General features: G+C 46.6%; 1 protein-coding gene across 6 annotated transcripts in view; it reads right to left on the reverse strand.

Moving 5' to 3' along the window:
* The window catches only part of DRC7 (dynein regulatory complex subunit 7), a 26,245-nt gene continuing 3,989 nt past the window's right edge, over positions 1 to 22,256 (reverse strand). For all 6 annotated transcript variants that reach the window (XM_030582148.1, XM_030582147.1, XM_030582145.1 and 3 more), the window contains exons 4-18: positions 21,803 to 21,928; positions 20,306 to 20,500; positions 19,754 to 19,912; positions 17,518 to 17,736; positions 16,105 to 16,230; positions 14,530 to 14,602; positions 13,131 to 13,259; positions 12,022 to 12,150; positions 7,779 to 8,005; positions 6,177 to 6,392; positions 4,640 to 4,750; positions 2,703 to 2,813; positions 1,210 to 1,404; positions 566 to 705; positions 1 to 379 (exon numbers count right to left, since the gene is read on the reverse strand). In XM_030582148.1, coding sequence (XP_030438008.1) covers positions 286 to 379; positions 566 to 705; positions 1,210 to 1,404; positions 2,703 to 2,813; positions 4,640 to 4,750; positions 6,177 to 6,392; positions 7,779 to 8,005; positions 12,022 to 12,150; positions 13,131 to 13,259; positions 14,530 to 14,602; positions 16,105 to 16,230; positions 17,518 to 17,736; positions 19,754 to 19,912; positions 20,306 to 20,500; positions 21,803 to 21,928 — 2,250 coding nt within the window. In that variant the 3' untranslated portion in view covers positions 1 to 285. The remainder of the gene's footprint in view (positions 380 to 565; positions 706 to 1,209; positions 1,405 to 2,702; positions 2,814 to 4,639; positions 4,751 to 6,176; positions 6,393 to 7,778; positions 8,006 to 12,021; positions 12,151 to 13,130; positions 13,260 to 14,529; positions 14,603 to 16,104; positions 16,231 to 17,517; positions 17,737 to 19,753; positions 19,913 to 20,305; positions 20,501 to 21,802; positions 21,929 to 22,256) is intronic.

Below are 22,256 nucleotides of genomic sequence, written 5' to 3' on the forward strand. Positions count from 1 at the left end.
TTTAATGAAAAAAAAGGGATAAATGAAATGTGTGGAAATGAAATATTAAAAAGAAGGTACTTCTGCTATTATATCCTCTAAAGTGGAGATCTCAGCAGCTCCTGGGAAAGCTGGAGGGAGGCACTGAGGGAAATTTGATCAGTCAGACCACAAATGGTTCACTGAACACAATTAGGAAAAAAGATGCCACATTTCTCTCCAGCATCTCATACGGTTAGCTCAGCCAACTATGTGCAGGTTCTTGCACTGATTCCCAGTGACTGTTGTGAGGGAATAGGGTCTATATCAGACATTAAATTTGAGATACTCAGCCAGGCGAGGATCCTTGCACAATTTCTCTTCCAGTTCTATGTATTTCTGTGGTGCCATCTCTTTGTGTCTAAAATAAGGAGGAAATCAGAGGAAGAAGCTGGATTGTATTAGATGATGATGACGAGATTAAGTGGAATATTTTCAGATGATGAAATTATCAAACAATTGAAACGCAAAGCCCCAGTGAATCTGTAGATCTCCCTTAAATCACTCCTGTCAGACTGCCACACATTCATTAAATACTTGTTATTACCTGTTAAGTCGTATTTCCAGAATGCGGATACGGAACATGGCATCAGAGCAGTAAGTTAGGTAAGCATCCTCATCCTCCAAGGTCATAGAGAGCTGGTTTTGCTGGTACCACTGTTGTTTCTTCTGCAACTCCTGTGTTTCCTGAGGGGAAGAAGGAATAAATGAGGATATTAGGGGGAGTGAGAGAGAGAGAGAGAGAGAGAGAGAGATACAGAAGTAGCGTATAAAGATTAAAGGAACCAAAGGAAGGAAAAAAGAATGTAGAAGAAGAAATGTAATAAGTGAGAAGCAATGAATGAGATGAGGACACATAGAGCAAGTAAGCAAAATATGGAAAGCAAGGAAAGGAGAGAGAAACGTAGAAGCGCTGCCTCCTTGGAGATAAGAGCATTGAGGGTCAAATTTTGCTCTGATAAAAGCTGGAACAAATCTACTGAACTTGGTCCTAGGGCTATTCTGCCTTTTGTTCTCCTTGGGTAAAGACAGAGAAACATGAGGGCATATATACTGCCTCCTCCTAGACAGAGATGTTGGAGGAGTGTTGCTTTTTCACTTGCTGTAAAATGAAGAGAGAACCCCACATTGCCCACTCCCAAAGCAAAGGAGACCAAACCAAAGGAGTGAACAGAGAAAGTGGGTGGGTACCTTCTCAAAACGAGCTTGGATGAGGTTGGCCTTGTCAATGAGACGGTGCTTGAAATCACTCAGGCAATCTTCCTTAAGGCGTAGGGCTTGCCACTTGGACATCTTCTCTGTGCTGCCCATTTGAATCAGGAAGGGTGCCAGGTAATCTAGGTCCTGCTCCACTTGTCGCTGTCTCTCTTCTTGCATCAGACGCTCCTGGAGGGTAAGGGTGAGAACTAGTGCCCCAAACATCCCTGTATAGGGCACTACCATAGCCAAGGGCAGACTAGCTGTCTCCCCCTGCCAGGGACATAACAGCTCACCAAGATCTGACCACAGCTGCTTGCTTTTCACTGGCTGTTTCTTGTACCAACCTTTTCCCACATAAAGACCCAATCTGATTATTATTCTGTTACCTAGTTTTTGGCTGTGCTTTTCAACAACTCTCCCCATTCCCATAGAATACAGAGCTTGTCCCATACATGAAATGTCATCTCTGGCATGGGAAGAGCCCCACAAGGTACACTGTCGTTCTGGGTTTGAAGTGGTTCAGAGTGGAGGGATGTGTTGCATTTGAAACCTTCCTAAGCGATGTTCACCTGAACTGGCTGATAAATGTTTGCTTCTGGACTGCTTGTCTCAATTTTCTGTTCAGTTCATAGGTGTGTGACACTTAAAATCTAGTACCTCTTTTTATTACCTTTCTCATCAGGAGAGCACCTACAGTATTGTTCCTGGAATTTATTGTTACAGTTGTGCCCAGTACAAAATCTATACCAAAGAAACATCTTGTAGAGAACTGGAATTTGTAAACAAGCCACATAACAGCTTCAGATAGCTAGACTGGAATATCCTTACATTTGTCCAGAAAACTCATCTGGGTATTAATTCGTCAAGAGATATTCTGAGCCAAAATCAATATTGTTGTTATCAAAAAGACTAAGAATCTTGGAACCATCTATTCCAAACCTGGTACTCAGGGAAGAAGTTGATATTTTCCCAACAAAATGAACCCTGGCTATGGAGCAGATTTGGATACAATTATCAAACTCCTCACACAGCTCCAACTACAATTACTTTAAATCATCATTAATTATTTTATTTATTTAATTAAACAAAATAAAGTTGTAATTTTTTTGGACATGGTTCTTCCAGAAAGTCATAGGCACAAGCAGCCAGATCTTCAACTAATATAAATGGTTGTAGCTCCATGGAAATCAATGGAGGTATGATGATTTACACCAGCCAAGGATCTCACCCAGGGAGTTTTAATGGCACTAGAATGGGCTCTAGAGATAGTCCCTGAGAAGGGAAGAATTTGAGCTGGATTTCTTTGTCCACTGCTAATGAACTCTGAATCTAACCCTGCTAAAAAAAACTTGAACTGGATCTTGCTGATCCACTCAAAAAGAGTAGGCTTATCCCATGGTTCTTACTATAACCTGCCTTTAGTACAAGAGATAGAAGAAGGGATGAAAAATTGTGTTAGTTTGTTATTAGACACCACTGCCTACCATTGTCTCTCGCTGTTGTTTGCTCTTTTCATTCCTCTCTGTATCGTACATGGAAACTGTCAGTCTGCTGGCTGCTGCTTCTTCCTCCCGGATCTTGAGAATTTCTAGCACCTTCAGTGAAATCAGAAAATGAAAGATCCCCTGAAATTTCCTCAAAAGTATGAAACCCTCAGCTTGGCTGGTCTGCTTAAAAGAACATATGCAAGGTTCTGTGTGCAAGGACTGTAGTATGAGCTTGTATACATATTAGCTAGGGAGCAGCATGTATGTATTCATATGCTGAGGCTATATCAGTGTGACCAAAAGAATATCTAATAATAAGAACGATGTTGTCTACGATTTTCTACAGACTCGGACAGAATTACCAAATCTTCTCACTCTTTTGGAGCCTAAACTCCCCACTGGCTCTAAAAATTGAAATGATAGCTTTGGCATATTATATCCCACTGTATAACAGGACTCACTAATATAACCATACGCTAGCCTGCTGATGTGTCAAGACTGAAAGAGCCTAAAAAGTCATTTGCTGGAAACCACTTTATGCCCTTCACTGTTCTGCAATATGTACTTCGACAATCCATTTCATCTTAATAATGACTGTTAATACCTTGCATTTTCACAGCACCCATTATCCAAGGGTCTTAATTCCTTTACAAATATTTAATTAAAGAAGTCTCATATTTTAAAGATAGGGAAACTGAGGCACTAAGGTCTTAAATGACTTGTTCAAGGATACACAGCACGTCATTGGAAGAGCTGGTATTAGAACCTAGATATCTTGATTCCCAGTCTAACCACTAGAACTTACTGCCTCTCCTGTTCTCCCTCATTGTTTCCTCCTCTCCTATTTTCTCTTGTTCTACAAAATATGGTAATACCACTGCAATCCTAAGAAAAAATCTGTTTGTGTTATATATAGAATAAACAATGCATAAAATGTGAACAATGGGGTTATAGTTTCATTGAGGCATTCTGGTGACATTATGAACTGTGGAAGTGAAAGATGGGTGTCCAAAACCCATTGGTGGAATTATAGACTCATAATCCAAGGACCTCACCCTAGTATTTTGGTGGCCCTCTACTTTGCCACCCAACTGGCTCCACAATCCTCTTCATTCCCTAACACACTGCTATAGGGCTTTCATCAAAGCAGCTTTCTCACCTTCAGATGCAGTGGCCCTCTCTTCACATTCTGGAATGGCTGTGCTCAGTCAATCCTCTCCAATCAGTGCCACGGGAATGGGTTTTGCTATATGTGGTTGCAATGTGTTACTCATTGCAATCCATCTATTTTAAAGTAATTCTTCCCTACAGATAACACAGTGGTAGGCACCTAGATACTATGGCCCAAATTGGTACCTTAGAAGTGCTTAGCTAGCAACTAAATTTTAATCAATACAACTTACAGATTCAGACTCATAGACTTTAAGGTCAGAAGGGACCATTATGATCATCTAATCTGACCTGCACAATGCAGGCCACAGAATCTCACCCACCCACTCCTGTAACAAACCCCTAACCTGTCTGAGTTATTGAAGGCCTCAAATTGTGGTTTGAAGACCTCAAGCTTCTTGGGCTTCCTCTTTTTCCATGCTCTGGTCAGCAGGCAAATGGCAGATGCGCTGCTAGAAAGCCCAATACATACCCTTTCTGTTGCAGATCTTTGCTCTTAAATTATTCCCTTCCCCTAGAATGTGGAACAAGAACTGAGCATGACTCTTCATAAACATTCCAAAGAACGATCTCCACAGAACAAAGCCAAGTCATGATTTATATATTCTGGGGTGGGGACCAGCACTGTGTCATTAGAACTGTGATCACTGTTTAGATACTGGATAATATTTGAACATATGGCATGGCATGGAGAGATGGTTACTTGAATCTGGCTCCAGACTCCTATCATACTTTGACATTAGCAAGGAGATTTCCCCCATCACCTCTGTTTCAGACTCCCAGACTTGATGCCTCAACTGCTTTTCTGCTTCCATTAGCTTCAGCATCATTTCATACAGGTGCAGCAGCTTCTTGTTTTTCACAAAAGATCCCACCTAAAGACAGAAACATCAGCGTTGGATGGCAGAGTCTTCCAGACGTGCGGGACCAAATCTTCAGCTGGTATAAATTAGTATAGTTCCACTGACTTCAACAGAACTGTATTGATATACACCATCTGAGAATCTGGCCCATGGTTAACAGTTAATTTAGCTCCATCTAGGTTTTGAGTCTAACACTTCACTGAGCCAGAAAGTGTATTGTTCACCTCTTTGCTGCTGCTGTGTGGCCAGAAGCAGTTTTCTGCACACTTGGCCTCACAGGGCAGCAGCCCCGCAGTTACAGTCTGCATTCTCTTTTCAACGTGACAAAAAATTACAACCGTTTTAAAAAGCATTCAGATTGCAGAAGAAACCCTAACCTTGGGCAAACTTATGGATGGAGAGTTTAGGACAGATGGCAACATCGCACAGCAAGTCCATGGCAGAAATGGAGCTAGAACCCAGGTGGGTATTCCTGACTTCTTGTCCCCTGTTTTAATTGCTCTCCTGAGAGAGAAATGCAGAGAGATTTCAGCCTTCCTTTCATGAACTGCCAGCTTTGAGCCTCAGAACTACAGGAATTGGGTCTCCCCAGATCTCAGTTAGTCCTCCAGCCAGGACTGGCTCTGGCTTTTTTGCCGCCCCAAGCAAAAAAAACAACACAAAAAACCTGCGCGGGGGCCCGAGCAGCAAAGGGGGTTTGTGTGAAACAAACCTGCCTCGGCCTGAGCAGCGAAGGGGTGGAGGGAACAAACTTGCCAGCCATCTGAAGCAGCTAAGGGGTAGGGGGGAAACCTGTCGGCCGGAGCAGCGAAGAGGAGGGGGGAACAAACTTGCCAGCCAGCCAAAACAACAAAGGAGGGGGAACCTGTAGGCTGCAGCAGCGGGGGGGAGGGGCGAACCTGCCAACCCATCGGAGCGGTGGGGTGGGGGGGGAGACGTGAAACAAACCTGCCGGCCGGAGCGGCAAAGGGTGGGGGGAACAAGCCGCCCAGCCGGCTGGAGCAGCGAAGGGAACAAAAAACAAAAAACCAAAAAGAAAAAACAATCCCTGCGGGGCGGCGGGCACAGGGGGACTCTCACCCCTGCAGATCCCGGGCAGCGGAGTGCACACCCCAGCTAGCGGGGCAGGGGGAGAGAAGGGGGCTCCAGGGCTTCCTGGAGCGGGGCGCTCGCCATGCAGCCCCTCCCGCCGTGCTGCTCCGTGGGCGGGCAGGGAAGGACGTGGGCTCCTGTGCTGGGCTTGCTGCAGCCCTGGCACCGCTCCCAGCAGCTCCCCTCCTCCACGCCGCCACCCCTACAGGGCGGCAGGAGCAGCAAACCAAAAAGAAAAAAACCTGCAGGGGCGGCGGAAGGAATGCCGCCCCTTGGAATCTGCCGCCCCAAGCAGAGCTGGCTCGGCTGGTGCCTGGAGCCGGCCCTGGTCAGCCTCGCGCCATACCTGATAGCTGATGCACATGTCTGAGGTCATGATGATCTTGTTTCCTTTATTATCCACATCCTTCTGTTTGATGAACTCCTTCTTTGAGGCCGTGATGTAATCATCCTTGCAATGATACGTCAGCATAATCCGCTCCTCCAGGATCATAAAGATGCGCTCTGCTACATCCTCATCAGCGGGCTTTTCTGGGTTCCTATGGAACTGCTCCTTGATTTGCTAGGGAGGATCGGGAAAAGAGATATTACCCAGTCAGAGTCAAACATATGGTCTAGAAAACTGACAAAGTTTGGGGGGATTTGGATGAAACAGGTGGGAGACAAAGATCCTGGGTGAAAATTGGGCTGCATTCCAAATCCAAGGTCTATAACAGTGATAAAGATTTTGGAAGAAGTAATTATGTCCAGAGTAGGACTGTGATGCCATCATTCAGTGCTAGGACCAGGGTCCTACTCTTCTCGCCTGTGACTGCAGTGTGACGGAGAAGGAGCAAGGTCAGAGCTGCTCAGTGCAACAAGCAAAGTTGCTGCTTATGGGAGCAGGTTATACCCCTCAAGCACAAGGCTAGAGTTGCACCATCCACTCCATAAGGCATTATGCCTTGGAGAGACCCAGTGCCTCCAAGAGCTCCCTACATGCAGGGGAAAAAAGGATGCAACCTCCCACTTTGAGCACCTATCCAAGAACCAGCCATGCTCTGGCCCTATATTAACAGATGGGATGTGTGACCCAGGCTTCAGGGGGTCGGATGTGGGTTTGCCCCCTCCCCCCTTATCAGATTTGGTTTTGAGGATAGGCAGGGAGATGGTGTCTCAGTATGGCGAGCACAGGGTTCACCCCAACTGAAAGAGCTGACTTCAGCAGAGGATGGAAGGACTAGGTCATGAAATCCCAAGTGGGAGAGAGGATGCATTGGAGGGGACACCCCAGGTACAGATCTCACGCATTTCCATTTTACAAGGTCTCTGCCCCAGGGAAACAAGGTAGGATCATGGTCCTAGCAGCAAGGGCTGGTTTTGAGGTCTTCTTGTAATAAGCAGTACCAACTATTTTGGAGAGGGTCATTATTATGGCTCTAATTCAAGAAAGCACTGAAGCACATGCTTAACTTTAACTACACGCGTAATATCCTTCAATGGATTGGGAGGCTTTCCTGAATTAGGGCTTATATGACTCCCTGCTAATGACATGGTGCAAATCAGAGTGCTGGTGTCATTATGCAGAGCTATGGGCAAATTTCACAATGAACCTGGCTAATGTGGGGCTAGAACATGGAAACAAGACCAGTGGAGTATTTTTGGGGTCCTTGTGAACATTTTTTGTCCAAGTTCATAGCTAAATCTTTTGCCTGGCACAAATTTTCGAAGACTTAGTTTCATTTTGGTTGCTCAGTGGAATTGGTCAATTGAAGTTGCTCATGACAATAGGTCACATGGTGGGGTTTCTGGGTCAGACTAGCCCATATGCAGGGCTCCTCTCTCTCGTTTGGAGTTTTGTTTGGCTATGCCAAGTGAAAATGAATCTGAATCTTCTCACAAAACTGAAATTGGTATGTTCTGCACAGCTCTAATATTGGTAATGCCCCAAATTTCCCTCTTCTTGTACCACTATGGGCCGGGCGTTCAATTCAGTATTAACGAGGAGCTTCTGTGCTCTTTTTGTTCTTTTGCCAAACATCGTGTGCCGGTAGTGCAGGAAATCTGACCGCCCTTCAAAGTATTCCGTCATCTCTTTGGCATTTTCAACCCGTTTCTGAAGGCCATCTACTCGCGTCTCGCTGTAAAACTCCATGGTGCGCTCAGTCTCCGGCTCCATCGTCTTGTATGCGTGTGCTAGGAAAGCCAGAGATGCTGTGTAAATCTTAAAATGTAAGAATGACAGCGATGATGAATACAGACTTGCAAAATATTACTAGGCGTGAGCAAGTAGCATTTCTCGTGACAAGATTTGCTTTGTGATTGCCCCACCAGCCATCACAGAGCCGGAATGTCCCACGCACCTGTGCAGGAGAGTGAGAGAATGTGACATGCCCTATACTCTTCTGCATCAGCGCCCTGTGGATAGCAGCCCTGAAGGACAGCAGCATCCATAGGGCCACTGCATCCTCCCACGCATCTGGGCTGTGCATAGGTGGAGCCTTGATTCCATCCCTGGAGGCCTCCATGTGTGCAGCTGCCTTGGAGGTACATGCTGCACTGGGTTTATGGCTGTTACAGGGTATGTCTGCCCCAGAGCAGGGGAAACCTAGGATGCAAATTGTGACTTTGAGACTGGCCTAACAGGATAATTCTACCAGTTAAACCAGTATAATTATATTGCTATAGTTAAACCAGGGTTTCTCAAACAGAAGTTGCCGCTTGTGTAGGGAAAGCCCCTGGCGGGCCAGGCCGGTGTGTTTACCTGCCCCGTCTGCAGGTCTGGACGGTCGCGGCTCCCACTGGCTGTGGATCACTGCTCCGTGCCAATGGGGGCTGCTGGAAGCAGCGGCCAGTAAGTCCCTCGGCCCGTGCCACTTCCAGCAGCTCCCATTGGCCCGGAGCAGCGATCCGTGGCCAGTGGGAGCTGTGATCGGCTGGACCTGTGGACGGGGCAGATAAACACACCGGCCAGGCCCGCCAGGGGCTTTCCCTACAGAAGCTGTGACTGCTGTTTGAGAAACCCTGAGTTAAACCAATAGTTAGATGGGTATAACTCCCATGTGGCTGTTTTCAGGTTAGCTAAAACCCCTTCCAAAGCAATATAAAGTAAACGGGGGGAAAAAACAACTATTCTTATTCTGGAATGTGTGTCCACATAGGGAGTTCCATTGGAATAACTATCTTGGTTTAAATTCACCCCTTGGCTTATATTTGATTTAATTTTCACATTTAAACGAGTCCTGAATAACAATCTGGTTCCTGATCTGCCCCGGGGCAGGGCAACAATGCAAAACTGTCCCACATGGGGCTTGTAGCAAATTGATCCCGTAGTGAGGGGTGGAGGAGTAAAGCCTGTGCATGAGCTGATAAATTTTCCTCGGTTTTGTAAAGCTGTAATAACACTTGGCATGTTTACAGGACCTTTTATCCCAAAAGACTTAAGAGCTCTTTGCAAACATTAAATAAACATCCAGCCAAGCATTCAGAGGAAACGTAGGAAACTTTATTATGAACCCTAGTTCTGAGAGGCCTGGGGTGTAGCCCATGCTGACCCCACGTAACACTAGAGATGTAAATACCGTTTTAAAAGTTAACTGTTTAACCTAGGGCTGTCAATCACAGTTAACTCATGTGATTAACTAAAAAAAAAATTAATCGCAATTAATCGCTGTTTCAATCGCATTGTTAAACAATAGAATATCAAATGAAATTTATTAAAAATTTTGGATGTTTTTCTACATTTTCATACATTGTATTCTGTGTTGTAATTGAAATCAAAGTGTATATTATTTTTATTACATATATTTGCACTATAAAAGTGATAAACAAAAGAAATCGTATTTTTTCCATTCACCTCATACAAGTACTGTAGTGCAATCTCCTTGTCATGAAAGTGCAACTTACAAATGTAATTTTTTTTTGTTAAATAACTGCACTCAAGAAAAAAACCCCGCCTCAGCGTAAAACTTTAGAGTCTACAGGATCAATTAGCCCTACTTTTCGTTCAGCCAATTGCTAAGACAAACAAATTTGTTTTACATTTATAGGAGATAATGCTGCCTGCTTCTTATTTGCAGTGTCACCAAAAAGTGAGACCAGGCATTCGCATGGAACATTTGTAGCCGGCATTGCAAGGTATTTATGTGCCAGATATGCTAAACATTCGTATGCCCCTTCATGCTATGGCCGCTGTTCCAGAGGACATGACTCCATGCTGATGACGCTCATTTAAAAGATAATGCGTTAATTAAATTTGTGACTAAACTCCTTAGAGGAGAATTACATGTCTCCTGCTCTGTGTTTTACCTGCATTTTGCCACATATTTCATGTTATGGGAGTCTTGGATGATGACCCAGCACATGTTGTTCATTTTAGAACACTTTCCTTACAGATTTGACAAAACGTAAAGAAGGTATCGATGTGAGATTCCTAAAGATAGCTACAGCGCTTGACCCAAGATTTAAGAATCTGAAGTGCCTTCCAAAATCTAAGAAGGACAAGGTGCAGCGCATGTTTTCAGAAGTCTTAAAAGAGCAATACTCTGATGCGCAAACTACAGAACCCAAACCACCAAAAAAGAAAATCAGCCTTCTGCTGGTGGCATCTGACTCAGATAATGAAAATGAGCATGCATCAGTCGTACTGCTTTGGACTGTTATCAAGCAGAACCCATCATCAGCATGGACGCATGTCCCCTGGAATGGTGGTTGAAGCATTAAGAGACAAATGAATCTTTAGTGCATCTGGTATGTAAATATTTTGCAACGCCAGCTACAACAGTGCCATGAGAATGCCTGTTCTCACTTTCAGGTGACATTGTAAACAGAAGCTGGCAGCATTACCTCCTGCAAATGTAAACGAACTTGTTTGAGCAATTGGATTGATCAAGAAGTAAGGCTGAGTGGACTTGCAGGCTCTAAAATTTTACATTGTTTTATTTTTGAATGCCGGGGCTTTTTTTTACATAATTCTACATTTGTAAGTTCAACTTTCATGATAAAGAAATTGCACTACAGACTTGAATTAGGTGAAATGAAAAATATTATTTTTTTTCACAATGCAAATACTTGTAATCAAAAATTAATATAAAGTGAGCACTGGGCATTTTGTAGTCTGTGTTGTAATTGAAATCAATATATTTGACAAATGTAGAAAACATTCAAAATATTTAAATAAATGGTTTTCTGTGATTGTTTAACAGTCTTATTAATTGCGGTTAATTTTTTTTAATCGCTTGATAGCCCTAGTTTAAACGATCAAAAATATTTCATTTCAATAATTAACCGTCTGGGGCTGATCCAGCCGGCGTGGCTGGGGCTGCTGCGGCTGAGGCTGCTCCAGCTGGGTGGCGCAGCTGGGGTTGCTCTGGCTGGGCGGCATCGCCCTGGTCGAGCGGTGTGACTCAGGCTGCTCCAGCTGGCACAGGGCCACTGGGGTCCTCAGGCTGGCTGGCGCGGGGCAGGCCTCGGGGGTTAATGATAAGACTAATGCTTATTGGTTCACCAGTTAATATTTTACATCCCTATGTAATGCTGTGCGGGGGGGCTTCTGGGGTCAGCACTGACTGCAAGGGGAGAGTTATTTCTGTTAAAATCTTCTTCGGTGAGATCTTTGTCCCTGCTCTGATTCCTTTATGCCAAGTAAAAGGGCTGGAGCAGCATAAAGGAGCTTGGTTCTGCCAGGGGAAGGATTCTCCCCAGGTTGGAGCTGCAGAAGACAACCCAGGCTGCCTTCTGAGCACCCTTCACACTCCTCCATGTAAGGATGTGCTGGGGGTGGGAGGGGTATGTCAGAAGTAAGATTGCAGCATGCAGTGCTGTCGAGATTTCAGGCAGTACTGTGGCCCATAGGTGAGCCAGAGGAAACTGCTATATTTTAGATAGGCCCCAGGTCTGTCTACGTTTCATTGGGGACCTCTCCAGACCCAGGATACCTCAGGACCAGGAAGGTGCACACCTTAGCACCCTCTCCCCTGGGTTGCAAGTTGTGAATTTCACCTCTTCAGTTTCTTGTGTTGTAACCAGCGCTTACAAAGGCTCTAGAATGAAACCTTGAACCTTGCTTGGTGGAAGATTTTTTTTTGTTGCTGAACCAGGTGACTGTGTCCAGTAGTTTACAGTCCCATGATTGGCCTTTTTGCCAAACCTAGGAGGAACGGTCACTGGGTTGCAGAGAGTGCACAGCCCCTAATGGGGCTGAGTTTGTGTACCTTTGAGACCTTGGATGTGTCCCGGGCTGAAGTACTCTGTCGTCACCTCTGTTTTTTTATTCAGTTCTCTCATGTTCATCATGTCCTCTCTGTTTTCGAACCACTCCTTCACCTCCAGCACTCTAATACCTAGCAGGAGAAAAACCCCATGGCACAACCATGTGGCCCCTTGAAAATCCTAGACATCAGACATTCTGTGGTGATGGCAACACAGGAGGTAGGGGAGAGAAAATCAGCCGACTTGTGCTAAAGGAGGATGCTGCGGAAAGGAGGTTGTTTGTCCAGTTAGGGGCTTACACTCTGCTTCCTGGACCATCTGCTTATGGACATGACTTAGAAATAAAGAAAGGTCTTTAGTTAAGCATAACACACACTGTCTCCTTCATTTTCATAGAGATTTAGCTGCGTGACTCCCCTTTGCATCAGTGGAAGACAGGGCAATCAGTTAGCACTATCCTGCTGTTTCTCTGCAGGAGAAAACTATAGGCACCTCCTGCTCACAATTCAGGACTTGATCCTGAGAGGTGCTGAGCACTCTAGCCCGATCCTGCAAAGCATTTAAGCAAGTGCTTAATGTCAAGCAGGGGGTGGAAAGGATTACTAACATGCTTTAAACAAAGCACATGCTTAAGTGCTCTGTTGGATCAGGCCAAACTGCTCAGTGCCTGGATGGATCAAGCCATCAAACAGCATGGTGACTGCACTGCTTTCTGGGAACCGTACAGCTCAGTGGCCTGCCATCCAGCTCGTGACCCATGGTGCCTCCCAAACCCGACAAAGCCCTTGAGAGTAGCCCTGAATCAGACCCAGAGGTACGAAAGTTATCAGTGATACTGACCAGCATCATAGTTACATCTTAGGACAGATTTATAGACTCCAGTAAGAGTTCCCAGCGGTGCTGGAAGCCTTAGGATTTGTAGCATAGCGAACAGGGCAACGGGAAGAAGGGGTTGAGGGAGCAGAAGAGGAGAAGCAAGAAGTGTGACAGGAGGGGGAGAAGGGATAGGAGATACATTGGCACCTCTCTATCCTATTCTTCCCCCCCACTGCACCCCACCCATTTGTGTATTGTCTCAATGGACTCTTGCTGATCATTTATCTCCCCTTACATTCTGGGTCCTCATAGACGGTGAGGCGTTTGACCAGCCCGTTGCTATTCAGGTACGGTGCCCATTTCTCCAGCTTTGCGTTCTTGTACTGGATCACCTTCTTCCCTTGGGGACAGCGGGTCTCAAATTCTGCAGAGGGCAAGGAGAAGGATTTAGCTGCAAGAGCTGAGAACACAGGAACAGATTTAGTTGCTTGTGTTTAGCAGCTGCTGCCAACACTAAAAGGAATTCACATGGAGAAATAAAAGACTCAGGAGGAGCGATTTGTTCCTTTGTCACATTCAGCTGCCTGAGAATTTATTAACATCCTTAGTGTGGAGAAGGAACGTTGTTCCTGATACTCTCCGAGGCTGTAGGAAGGTGATGCACTTTTGGGGTGGGGGGGTCAATCTGGTGGGGGTGATTAGCCCCCTCTGCTGACTTCAGTGAATGTTGAGAGCACATAGGAGCTTACAGGACTGGGCCTGATCCAGCTGTCTCTGGGAGCTGGATCGGGTGTTGAATTTTCATCGACACAACATACTGCAATGGATTGTATGGATGGGTATTGTCCTTTAACATCTGTGTATCTTCTGCTAGTGATGATTAAATCAAAGTAGAAAAGAAAGACACAGCCTTGGGGGTGTGGCTGCCAGAGGGGATTAGCAATGGGGTGAGGAACCTTTCACTTCTCTCTGACTGGTCAGACTATGGGCAGTACCTTCTGAATTACCGCCTGAATTTCCCATTTACAAATAATTTAACTATAAGCCACTCTTGAATAAAGTTATTACCAAATATAAAAGATTTTCCTCTTATAGCATCTTCTGTCCAAGGATTTCAAAGTACATTAAAGAATTAAGCTTCACAATATACTATGAAGTAGGCTATTAATTCTGTTTTACAGATAGGGAAACTGAGGCACAGAAAAGTTAAGAGACTTGCCTGAAGTCACACAGTGAGTCAATGGTAAAACTAAGAGTAGAACCTAGATCCCCTTGCTCCCAAACCTGGGCTTTAACCACTAGACACGTATGATGGTTAATGACACTTTGTTCTGCTATAGCACATTTGCATTAATGCATCGACTGCCATGTAACATGGATAATGCCAGGAAAGATATCCTGGCAGGCAGAATTCACCCAGGTAACAGGCAAAGGAAGAAAACAGGTCCTGTGTCCACAGTGGGGGCAGAGGTTCCCAATTTAGGATGACATAATAGGTTCTGGGAGAACCCATAGGCACAAAACACAGCTGTGTAATTAAATAATAATGGGTATCCTAATTATTGTGTATCCTGATTTATTGTTATTTCATTGCTTGACTTTGTCCAGTATGTTACAAATAATCGTTGCAATACACAAAATTGTATCTGTTGCCATCAGAAGAATATGCAATGTGGTAAAGGAAGCACAAATACCTTTCCGAGATATTTGAATCGGGTCCACCCAGGATGGTGGCATGTCAAAACCCTTCTCCTCCTCCTCCTTATCCTATCAAGACAGAGCAGGGGTTTCCATTAGGTGAGCAATGCCCTGAGCAAAGCTGGTAGTGCTCTCCTGCCATGACAGGAAGCACATTTGTCTCTGGAAATACTTGTTATATTAGACTGTGGTTCATGCAGGTTATACACATTCCCAGGCCACACAGTGGTATGGTAAGAGATGGTTTCTTTGAGTTATACACACTGCTGAGGATACAGTCATGCAGCAAAGCATGGTTTATAAAGTCACAGTTCCACGAGACCCATGAGATATTTATGCATGTGACCGGTATCAGAGTGGGAGCCGTGTTAGTCTGGATCTATAAAAAGCAGCAAAGAGTCCTGTGGCACCTTATAGACTAATAGATGTATTGGAACATGAGCTTTCATGGGTGAATACCCACTTGGTCAGACGCACCCACGAAAGCTTATGCTCCAATACGTCTATCAGGTGCCACAGGACTCTTTGTCGCTTTATGCATGTGAGTATTTGCCTCCAAAAGCTCACCCTAAAAATCATACAGGTTGTTTAGTCAATAAAGTCTCAGAGCCAGGGGGACATTTCTGACCATATAATTTTGCAGAGCGGGTGCTATTTTATGCTTCACAACTAATTGCTCTTGGATTTTTCCACTGTAACTGTGTGGCTGTTCCACTGAAAGGAACACTGCTATGTTCACTCCATCCAGAAGTCCCTCACACATTGCCACTAACAGAACCCAGCCATGGTCTAAAGGACTCCACTTTCCTTTAAGATCACGCTGACTGTGGAGAAGCTCAGGACTGATTGAATATGGCAGTGCTCATTAGAACCAAGGACTTGCTTGTTTATTTCATAGAATCTGAGAAAGGCACTCACATACCATGGTGATGGGCATGGTATGAACAGATTAGATAAAGGGAGAGAATGTATTGATATCATCCCTACGCTATCACATTGTCTCCTTCATACTAAGATGTTGTTCCTCTCAACACACAGTATTTTCTTTTGTGAATATTATAAAAACATGTATTATTTCCAAATCCCATTGCCACGTTCCTGCAGCCCCAGGGAGACGAGACGCAGGTAGAAGGTGTCCTGAAAAGTTGTATACTTGAATTTGATTTTTAAAATGCAGTTTCATCCTGGGCAGGCTAGTGGCCTTCAGTGCACGGGGGCCGTGAACATGGGTCCTGTCTATCAGTTCTCCAAGCAATCAAAGCTTGGCAGGCGCAGTAACACATCGGTGACCACTTGGGATGTCAGTGGTGCCACTACGCAGCTAATCATGGTCACAGGGAATTACACATTAACAGCAGTGTTTGAATTCAAAGCCTCCTGCTCCAAAAAGCACAGGTCGCCTCCCCATCACTTGAGCTGAAGGAGAATGTCTACCAGCCCTATGGGACTGAGGCAGTGAAGCACCTCTGATTCTATCCAGGAGGGGCAGAGGCCCACATACACATAGGCCCCGTTCATTACACATCACTCCCTTCTATCAAGAAGTCCTAGTAGAAACATAGGAAACTTACAAAATCATCCAAGTCCTCATCTGCTAACTCCTCTTCTTCCTCCTCTGGAAGCAACAGAAGGGGCTTGTCAGTCCCCAGCAGCATGAACTCCCACCGCACTGGGTCCCCGAGGTCAAAGGTGAGATCCTAAGCAGGACAGAACAACTAGGGTGACCAGATGTCCCGATTTTATAGGGGCAGTCCTGATATTTGGGGCGTTTTCTTATATAGGCTCCTAGTACCCCCCACCCTCTGTCCCGATTTTTCACACTTGCTGTCTGGTCACCCTAAGAACAACCAGGGTTGGCCATAAAGGTGTCTGCAGCTTACGGTGCTAATACCAAGAAACATATGACCTGCCACAGAGCACTCAACTGCATGTGACTCTCACTCAGTAGCAGACGTTCGGAACCATGTGGAGTTCTAAGGATTTTAGTGGGACATTACATCTATCCTTAGTGAGGGACTTACTGAATTCTGGGAGGTGGGCAGGGACAAGCCCGCCCATGTGTAAAAACCTCTCCCCCAACCTTTGGGGAGGAGCCACTGGACCTGGGACTAAAGTGAAGACGGGGTGGAACTAAGGATTAACAGGATCGGGAGTGGGAGTCATAGGTTCAAAACTAGAGCTCCAAAGGGGGACACCGAGCAGAGAACCCTAGACAATGCCCAATGCTCCTCAAAGATGCCTAGGGAACCAGCAGACGCCGTCCAGTGGAACTCTGCCTGGACGCGTGTGATCAGGGAGGAACAAAAAAAGGCCCCACAGTTGCAGGGCACCTCCCAGTCCAACATCCTCCTCTTGGTATTGTACATGGCCACTTTGGCAGCTTGTCAGAAGCCCAAGGGCTGCACCTGTCCACTAAAGGCCCTGGACGCAGTTCAACACTGCAACAGTGCAAGGACTGAGCAGAAGCAGCTTGGGGTTCCTGGTGTCAACTGGAGTATTCCCAAGGGCTGCTCTAACTTATGCACTGGCTGTCGTGGCCCCACGGCTTTGCGGCAGCTGGGGAATAGCGAGGGTGTAGAAACACCTTCACCACGTCTCCTCCCATCCTGGTCTATCCGGACGTGCCTCTGGAACTCCCCCTGTATTGGGCCCTTGTTGAGGGAGGGGACATGCAGCCAGCTCCGCTGGCTGGGGATGTTCCCCAGGGATGGGCTGCAATGATAGCTTTGCAGGCACATCCCACAGCAACATAAAGTGGTCAAAGAGCAGCGGTGAATTGGGCCCATTCCTACACCCTGGCTCAGACGGTTGTGTGGGGAGGCAGCTGCTCTGACTTCAGGACCTAACGCCAGTGTTAGCAGAGTTAAAGGGGACAGATGGCAAGTGAAAGGTGAGCAGCCACGTGAGTCTCCATTTTCCCCGTGCCACCGAATCCAACTGCTTGCTCTCTCGCAGGGCAGGCACCATTCAAAAGGGAGAGTTACCTTGCAGCCATTCCAGCAATCCTGCATATTGACCCAGTAGTTCTTGTGGTTCCAGATGCTTTCGATGCCGAGGAAATGGTCGTCGGTGGTGCTGTAGCTGTGTGCTGTGAAGGGATTAATGAAAAAGCTCTCCGGCACCTCCCGCTTCCCCGACAATACCAGAACCCAGGCGTGGACACGTAACCCGTACAAAGGGTCCGGCTTCGGCTTTTCCGCTTCCTGCAGTACAGAGTAATGATCTGAAGTTATAATCCAACACAACAGCAGTTGTGCTTGGTCCTTCGCTGGTACCGTTCTGCCAAGGCTCTCCAGGCACCACACTGATTAATGAAACCTCACGCCCCCCGCTGTGAAGTAGGTAAGTATCATTAGCCCCGTTCTATAGTGGAACACAAGCTAAATATGAGTCAACAGTGTGATACTGTTGCAAAAAAAGCAAACGTGATTCTGGGATGCATTAACAGGTGTGTTGTAAATAAGACATGAGAAGTCATTCTTCTGCTCTACTCTGTGCTGGTTAGGCCTCAACTGGAGTACTGTGTCCAGTTCTGGGCACTGCATTTCAAGAAAGATGTGGAGAAATTGGAGAGGGTCCAGAGAAGAGCAACAAGAATGATTAAAGGTCTTGAGAACATGACCTATGAAGCGAGGCTGAAAGAATTGGGTTTGTTTAGTCTGGAAAAGAGAAGACTGAGAGGGGACATGATAGCAGTTTTCAGGTATCTAAAAGGGTGTCATCAGGAGGAGGGAGAAAATTTGTTCACCTTAGCCTCTAATGATAGAACAAGAAGCAATGGGCTTAAACTGCAGCAAGGGAGATTTAGGTTGGACATTAGGAAAAAGTTCCTAACTGTCAGGGCAGTTAAACACTGGAATAGATTGCCTAGGGAGGTTGTGGAATCTCCATCTCTGGAGATATTTAAGAGTAGGTTAGATAAATGTCTATCAGGGATCGTCTAGACAGTATCTGGTCCTGCCATGAGGGCAGGGGACTGGACTCGATGACCTCTCGAGGTCCCTTCCAGTCCTAGAGTCTATGAATCTATAGTAGGGAAATTGAGGCACCAAGCGGGGAAATGGTGTGTCCCCAAGATCACTCAGTGGGTCACGGAAACAACCAGCAATGGAACCAGGAGTTCTGGTCACATCCCCTCTTTATAACAGCTGGAATTCTTTCCAGTAAATCAACTTGCTAAATGCCAGACCGCTATTTACTGTTATGGGTAAAATGAAAAAAAGAAAACCAAAGCTGGCCAGTAACCAGTTCATTCGTTTAAGCAGCTTGTCTGTTTATACAGTGTACGTCTGTGTGGGCAATCTGCTCTCTGCTGAGCTGTGCCCCCGCCCCCCAGGCCTTGTCTCTACAGCAGTCAGAATGCACTAGGTCAGTCGTGGCACTAGTGTCAGTGAGGTAGCTCTGAGCCAGGGACAGAGCATGAGGCTGGGAATCAGGGACTCCTTGAACCCAGATCCTCAAGGCATGAAAATCAGCAAAGCTCTATGGAAGTCAATGGAACTATGCTAATTTACACCAGCTGAGGATCTAGCCCCTGACTTTTGTTCCCCGTTCCGCGACTCTGTGTGTGCCCCTTTGCAAGCTGCTTAGGGTCAAATTTTCAAAAGCGGCCGCCATTTTTGCCTGCCTCAATTTTGGGTTGTCCAACCTGAGATGTTTAGGGCCTGATTTTCAGTGGCTCTGAGCCTCCACTATTACTTTCAGTAGATGGCAATGGAAACTGCAGGTGTTCATCATCTCAAAAAATCAGTGGATACTTTTTAAAAATCTAGGGCCCAATGGCACTGTGCCTCAGTTTCCCCATTCACACAACTGGGCTAATATTACTCATCTGGCTTGGAGGGAGTTGTGAAGATTAACTTAACATCTGAAAATCTTGGAGGTGTACGGGATTGTATATTGACACATATTTCAGGGCTACCTCATGCTGCCTTTTCCCAGGCTAAATGCTCGCTGACAAACACAGTGACTTACCGGCCCACTGAAGTCAGTGAGGGCTGAGGGTTTCTCACAGCTCAATGATGGATGATTTAGTTGGGGTTGGTCCTGCTTTGAGCAGGGGATTGGACTAGATACCTCCTAAGGTCCCTTCCAACCCTGATCTTCCATGATTCTATGATGGGAGGTGGCTAGCAACTTGATGAGTCGGTCACTAGCTGTGTCAGGGATCTTGCTGATGAAAGTTCGGAGTAAGATGGAGACACATGAACATTTACTCACCATGACCCTCTCCTCTTCCTCCTTCTGCTTCTTCTTCTGTGCGGCTTCAGTATTGGCTTCCTTCTTGGCCACCTGCTGGAGCTCAAACTTGCTGCGCAGGTCCCGTGGGGGCTTGACTGCATACTTCTTGATCTTCTCCTTCACGGGCTCTTTCAGGACCTGCAACCACAAGAGCAGAGGGCTACAGAGCCTTATTTAACCCAATAGGATGTAAGGGAGCCCACAGGACAGGCAGATCACAGGCACCCCTTGGTGCTCAGCTCCCTTAACATTCTGTGGGTTAGTACTTCATGGATCTGGGGTTCAGTAAACTCTGAGAGCCCAAACAGGTCTCTTCAGTGAAAGAGTGACATAGAAAAGAGCTCAGCAGATCACCCAGGCATAGAGAAGATCAGATACATAGACCTTGCCCTTGGTTCAGAACATTTACTCTGGAGCCCCTAGTCGAAACCAGAGTCACAGACTTGTGGGGTGCCAGTCACATTCAGTATTCCTGGCCCTTCTCACCGCATTGTGGCTGACTCGCCAGAACCAGTGAGTTGGGCTCCTCACCTCCTTTGACTTCTCCAGCAGTGGACACACCTCCCTGGTCTCATCCATCATGCAGATCTCCCGGGTGGCGTAACCGTTCACGCAGTAGGCATCGTAGCCCGCACCGATCAGCAGGGAGCACAGGAGCACGCTGAAGCCAAAGCAATCCCCCCTTTGGTACTTCAGGATGGTGGTCGGGGAGGGGAGGTAACTGGGCTTTAAAGAGCAAACACGTTTCCTTGTTTAAAGTCTTATTCCCATCTTCTTGGTCTCTCTTTACCTCCACCCTCGAATCCCCTCCTTTTCCAGAAACAAAGCACAGGCTCTCAGACGCACTGAGATTCTCTGGGTCAAGCACTGCAAAACTACAATGGGACTCGCATGTAGATAGCTGAGGAGAGAACGGAGCCCTCTGGTTCACATCCTTTCCCTGTTAGCTTATTCCCTGTATCTATGGTCCCTGCATGTGAAATAACTCTGCCCGAGTTCACTGTTTCCCCAGCGTTCTCTCCTGTGTAGATTCCTTTGCTAGGAAGCCATGTGGGCTAATGGAGGGTGCAGAAGGCTAGCAGCCAGGAGACCTGGAGTCTAATCCCAGCTTTGACACTTGCGGTGCAACCGCGGCCAAGTTGCTTCACCACTATGTGCCTCAGTTTCCTCATACATTAAATGGAGATAATGACACTTTCTATGAGATCTGTCAGTGCAACGAGCTAGAGAAGTGTCAGGATTTGATTGCTGAATCCCACACCAGTTTGAACTTAGGGCCACTCTTCAGCAAGTATAAAATCAGCATGGTTCTACTGCAATCAGTGGGGTTGCACTGATCCCCACCAGCTAAGGATCTGATCCTTCATCTCTAACTGTGTTACCAGTCCCTCTCTTTGGTCTGGAAGCCTCTGTCAGGGCACCCCAAAGTCTCCTGTGGAGCTGAGACAACATCCCACCAAGGTGCCTCATAACAGGTCACCGAGACCTACCAGCTTCTGTCCCTGCACATGCTACTCCTCTCCAAGGCGAGCGGCCTCCCGGTCCTTGGAAGGGAAGCCTGATGCTTCAGCATGCAATGAGCCACCAGCTGATCTCCGTTGTACATGCCCACTTCAGTGGAGCTACTCTGCTTTTACATGGCTGTGGGTAAGACCAGGATCAGGCCCAGTAGGCTACAGGGAGGCATGTGGGCACTGTGGACATTGGGTTGGGAGGCCCAGAGTCTCCACTCAGCACATGGGAAATGATCATGCCTGTAACATGGTTGTGTGCCCAAATAATGCACATGCACAGGGCTCACTGAATCAATGGGAGTTTTGCCTGAGTAAGGAGGGAGAAAGGGTTCTTAACAGGCCCTCTTGGGGAGGGGGCTCCTGGAGGGGTCAAAGGGCAAGATTCATCATAGCCCCATAAACTGGGTTGTGCCAGTGTGATACCGTGATGAGAAACCCATTACTGTTAATGATGTGGGATCCCAATGCGCCAAGAGGGGCAACTGGAAGACTCAAAGGAAGTGCCATTTCTTACCGGTGTGATGGGGGACGAGAGGGGCTCCATGCTGAGATAGTCAGAGACGAACTGGGCACAGCCGTCCCAATTGTACAGCTCCGGGTATGGCTGCAGGGTCGGGCGCACTGTGGTGCTCACAAATTTCTGCAGCAAGAGGATGTTGGTTAGCGGCTACACGGTGGGGAATCCATCAGAAAGCGGCGTGACAGGGAGGGACTCCGGGGCCAGCTGGCCAGAGCTAATGTCCAGCTCCTCTCTAAAATACAGCAAGTGTTTAATCAACCTTCTTGCTGTACTATGGACTCTTTCTGAGATGGAAAATACAGTGGGCAGTGAGGCCATCTCACCACAGCTTCTGAAATACACCTCTGTCTGTCCTCTGCCTTTGTCACTTCCTGGCTGGACTACAGCAATGGGATATACCTGGACATGAAGCCTTCAGCACCTGGGTAACTGCAACTAGGACACAGTG

The sequence above is a fragment of the Gopherus evgoodei genome, chromosome 12, assembly GCF_007399415.2.
Source record: "Gopherus evgoodei ecotype Sinaloan lineage chromosome 12, rGopEvg1_v1.p, whole genome shotgun sequence".
NCBI lineage: Eukaryota > Metazoa > Chordata > Testudines > Testudinidae > Gopherus > Gopherus evgoodei.